Source organism: Brachyhypopomus gauderio, chromosome 15 (assembly GCF_052324685.1).
Source record: "Brachyhypopomus gauderio isolate BG-103 chromosome 15, BGAUD_0.2, whole genome shotgun sequence".
NCBI lineage: Eukaryota > Metazoa > Chordata > Actinopteri > Gymnotiformes > Hypopomidae > Brachyhypopomus > Brachyhypopomus gauderio.
In genome coordinates this window covers 21,957,682-21,962,681 of record NC_135225.1, presented here as the reverse complement: position 1 = coordinate 21,962,681, position 5,000 = coordinate 21,957,682, and the positions used below count along the sequence as shown (strand labels likewise).

At 57.2% G+C, this 5,000-nt stretch overlaps 1 protein-coding gene across 4 annotated transcripts in view; it reads left to right on the top strand.

Annotated features, from left to right (window-relative positions):
- ate1 (arginyltransferase 1) overlaps nt 1-1,772 on the top strand; it is a 54,955-nt gene extending 53,183 nt beyond the window's left edge. Inside the window, exons 10-11 of one of the 4 annotated variants that reach the window (XM_076975661.1) lie at nt 1-24; nt 1,626-1,772. The exon at nt 1-24 is cut by the window's left edge and continues 76 nt beyond it. In XM_076975661.1, the coding sequence (XP_076831776.1) occupies nt 1-24; nt 1,626-1,757 (156 nt within the window). In that variant the 3' untranslated portion in view covers nt 1,758-1,772. Of the gene's footprint in view, nt 25-948; nt 1,551-1,622 lie in introns of those variants that run through there. The other 3 variants (XM_076975660.1, XM_076975659.1, XM_076975658.1) reach the window with 3 other exon arrangements.
- Nucleotides 1,773-5,000: the final 3,228 nt, after the last annotated feature.

The window sequence follows — 5,000 nt, the reverse complement described above, 5'->3', positions numbered from 1 at the left end:
TCCTGCCCCAAGATGCGCTACAAGGTACGATCTCCTTCCTCACCTCACTTGAGTCACATTTCTACTCTCACCTGCTGTCAGCCACCGCCATGCACGTCACTTTCACACCACTGCCAGCCCGTACCAAACAGAACTTCTCTGTTTTTTTATGACAACTGAAAGATTTGAGGATGACCAAATGCCCTAACTGCATCCCAAAGTTCCACAAAAACATGTGTTTGCAATGCTAAGAAATGTTAATAGCTAAACAAACATAATGGAGCAACAGCTCGTTGATACTAAAAGGCCAGTGAACTGGGAGATGCAGCAAGCTTGTAGCTACCTAATTCTGTGAACCCAGTGTTAAGTGCGGTAGCGCTAGCACTTAAATGTATACATACATACATTTATTCCCATTGCTCATAGCATAGCTAGCCGTTCAGTGCCGTACTCGCGCTGTGTCAGTGCCCGTGTCAGTGCCCGTGTCAGTGCCCGTGTCAGTGCCCGTGTCAGTGCCCGTGTCAGTGCCCGTGTGAGCGCCCGTGTGAGCGCCCGTGTGAGCGCCCGTGTGAGCGCCCGTGTGAGCGCCAGTGCCCGTGTCAGTGCCCGTGTCAGTGCCCGCGTCAGCGCCCGCGTCAGCGCCCGCGTCAGCGCCCGCGTCAGCGCCCGCGTCAGCGCCCGCGTCTGTGCCCGTGTCTGTGCCCGCGTCAGCGCCCGTGTCAGCGCCCGTGTCAGCGCCCGTGTCAGTGCCCGTGTCAGCGCCCGTGTCAGCGCCCGCGTCAGCGCCCGTGTCAGTGCCCGTGTCAGTGCCCGTGTCAGCGCCCGCGTCAGTGCCCGCGTCAGTGCCCGTGTCAGTGCCCCGCTGCACAGCCGTGTTGAGCCTCATGCAGATATGAGAACCGTAGTCGTTTCCAGATGGCACAGACGCCCGAGCTTGTTCATCCATCTCCCCTTCGTCTCGTTTCCCAGCTTATATTCCCCGTGTCCCCCTGCGCCTTCAGTGCCACTAAACTGCAGAACTCATCAGAACCACGTGCAGCGTGGCAGCTGCGAGATTGCTCTTCAGCCGAGCCTGTGTGGACAAGCAGCAGGGACACGGAGGTGTGTGGACAGGCAGCAGGGACACGGAGGTGTGTGGACAGACAGGCAGCAGGGACACGGAGGTGTGTGGACAGACAGGCAGCAGGGACACGGAGGTGTGTGGACAGAGGCAGCAGGGACAGGCAGCAGGGACACGGAGGTGTGTGGACAGAGAGGCAGCAAGGACACGGAGGTGTGTGGACAGGCAGCAGGGACACGGAGGTGTGTGGACAGGCAGCAGGGACACGGAGGTGTGTGGACAGACAGCAGGGACACGGAGGTGTGTGGACAGGCAGCAGGGACACGGAGGTGTGTGGACAGGCAGCAGGGACACGGAGGTATGCTTTTACTGCTCCTGCATCCCCCTCTCTCAGCGTCTGCCGTCGGGTTAGAGGCCTGCAGCAGTAGCATTAGTGCTCAGCACTTTGGCATGTCTGAGGAGCACGAGTTCAAGCTGAGCCCGGGGTTGACAGTGTGATGGAGGAACAGGGCCGAGGATGATGTTGAGCCCAGGTTTGTCTTTGTGTTGAGACATCTTGGACCTGTAGCTGTCCTCTTTAAAGCAGGGGCTGCGGAGAAGGACTGGCGAGGCCGTCCAGAGGGAGCAGGGTAAGTACAAACACAGGCGCAGCTGGCCGTCCGGAGGGCGTGTTGGCCATCACTGCCGGGCCCCGGGGGGGGATCTGCTGGGCCACTGAACAGCTGATTCATATACAGTGGTGGGAGATGGCAAAAGACGAGAAGAATGTAAATAAAAGTGATGAACTGCCCAGAGCACACACACAGAGAGAGAGAGAGAGAGAGAGAGAGAGAGAGAGAGAGAGAGAGAGAGAGAGAGAGAGAGAGAGAGAGAGAGAAGGAGAGAGAGAGAGAAGGAGAGAGAGAGAACAGATGTGACTGGAGAAACCATTAGTGGTTGAAGAAGAGGTCAGACTAGAGAGTGCTACTGTTGTTCATAGTGTCACCTGAGAGTGTCTCTCTCACACGTACACCCCTCCTGCTACACACACACACATACACCCCTCCCTCCTACACATGTACACACACACACACACACACACCCCTCCCTCCTACACATGTACACACACACACACACACCCCTCCCTCCTACACACACACACACACACACACACCCTCCCTCCTACACACGTACACACACACACACCCCTCCTCCTACACACGTACACACACACACACCCTCCTCCTACACACGTACACACACACACACCCCTCCCCTCCTACACACGTACACACACCACACACCCCCTCCCTCCTACACACGTACACACACACACACCCCTCCCTCGTACACACGTACACACACACACACACACACCCCTCCCTCGTACACACGTACACACACACACACCCCTCCTACTACACACGTACACACACACACACCCCTCCCTCCTACACACGTACACACACACACACACACACACACCTCCCTACTACACACGTACACACACACACCCCTCCCTCCTACACATGTACACACACACACACCCCCTCCCTCCTACACGCACACACATGTACACCCCTCCCTCCTACACACGTACACACACACACACACCCCCCTCCCTCCTACACACGTACACACACACACCCCTCCCTCCTACACACGTGTACACACACACACCCTCCCTCCTACACACACACACACCCTCCCTCCTACACACGTACACACACACCCTCCCTCCTACACACGTACACACACGTACGTACACACACACACACACACCGCCCTCCTACACACACACACCCCTCCCTCCTACACACGTACACACACACACACACACACACACCCCTCCTCCTACACACGTACACACACACACCTCCCCTCGTACACACGTACACACACACACACACACCTCCCCCTCGTACACACGTACACACACACACACCCCTCCCTACTACACACGTACACACACACACACCCCTCCCTCCTACACACGTACACACACACACACCCCTCCCTACTACACACGTACACACACACACACCCCCTCCCTCCTACACGCACACACACACACACACACACACCCCTCCCTCCTACACACGTACACACACACACCCACCCCTCCCTCCTACACACGTACACACACACACCTCCCCCTCGTACACACGTACACACACACACACACACACCTCCCCCTCGTACACACGTACACACACACACACACCCCTCCCTCCTACACACGTACACACACACTCCCCCTCGTACACACGTACACACACACACACAACACCTCCCCCTCGTACACACGTACACACACACACACCCCCTACTACACACGTACACACACACAACCCTCCTCCTACACACGTACACACACACACACCCCTCCCTCCTACACACGTACACACACACACACACACCCCCCTCCCTCCTACACACGTACACACACACACCCCCCTCCCTCCTACACACGTACACACACACACCCTCCCTCCTACACACGTACACACACACACCCCTCCCTCCTACACACGTACACACACACCCCTCCCTCCTACACACGTACACACACGTACGTACACACACACACACACCGCCCTCCTACACACACACAACCCTCCCTCCTACACACGTACACACACACACACACACCCCTCCCTCCTACACACGTACACACACACACCTCCCCCTCGTACACACGTACACACACACACACACACCTCCCCCTCGTACACACGTACACACACACACACCCCTCCCTACTACACACGTACACACACACACACCCCTCCCTCCTACACACGTACACACACACACACCCCTCCCTACTACACACGTACACACACACACACCCCCTCCCTCCTACACGCACACACACACACACACACACACACACACCCTCCCTCCTACACACGTACACACACACACACCCCTCCCTCCTACACACGTACACACACACCCCTCCCTCCTACACACGTACACACACGTACGTACACACACACACACACCGCCCTCCTACACACACACACCCCTCCCTCCTACACACGTACACACACACACACACACCCCTCCCTCCTACACACGTACACACACACACCTCCCCCTCGTACACACGTACACACACACACACACACCTCCCCTCGTACACACGTACACACACACACACCCCTCCCTACTACACACGTACACACACACACACCTCCCTCCTACACACGTACACACACACCACCACCCCTCCCTACTACACACGTACACACACACACACACCCCCTCCCTCCTACACGCACACACACACACACACACCCTCCCTCCTACACACGTACACACACACACCCCTCCCTCCTACACACGTACACACACACACACCTCCCCCTCGTACACACGTACACACACACACACACACACCTCCCCCTCGTACACACGTACACACACACACACACCCCTCCTCCTACACACGTACACACACACCTCCCCTCGTACACACGTACACACACACACACACACACCTCCCCCTCGTACACACGTACACACACACACACCCTCCCTACTACACACGTACACACACACACCCCTCCCTCCTACACACGTACACACACACACACCCCTCCCTCCTACACACGTAACACACACACACACACACCCCCTCCCTCCTACACACGTACACACACACCCCCCTCCCTCCTACACGTACACACACACACCCTCCCTCCTACACGTACACACACACACCCTCCTCCTACACACGACACACACCCCTCCCTCCTACACACGTACACACGACTACACACACACACCCTCCTCCACACACGTACACACACACACCCCTCCCTCCTACACACGTACAACACACGTACTACACACACCCTCCCTCCTACCACCGTCCACACACACACACACCCCTCCCTCCTACACACGTACACACACACACCCCTCCCTCACGTACACACACACACACACACCCCTCCCCTCCTACACACTCACA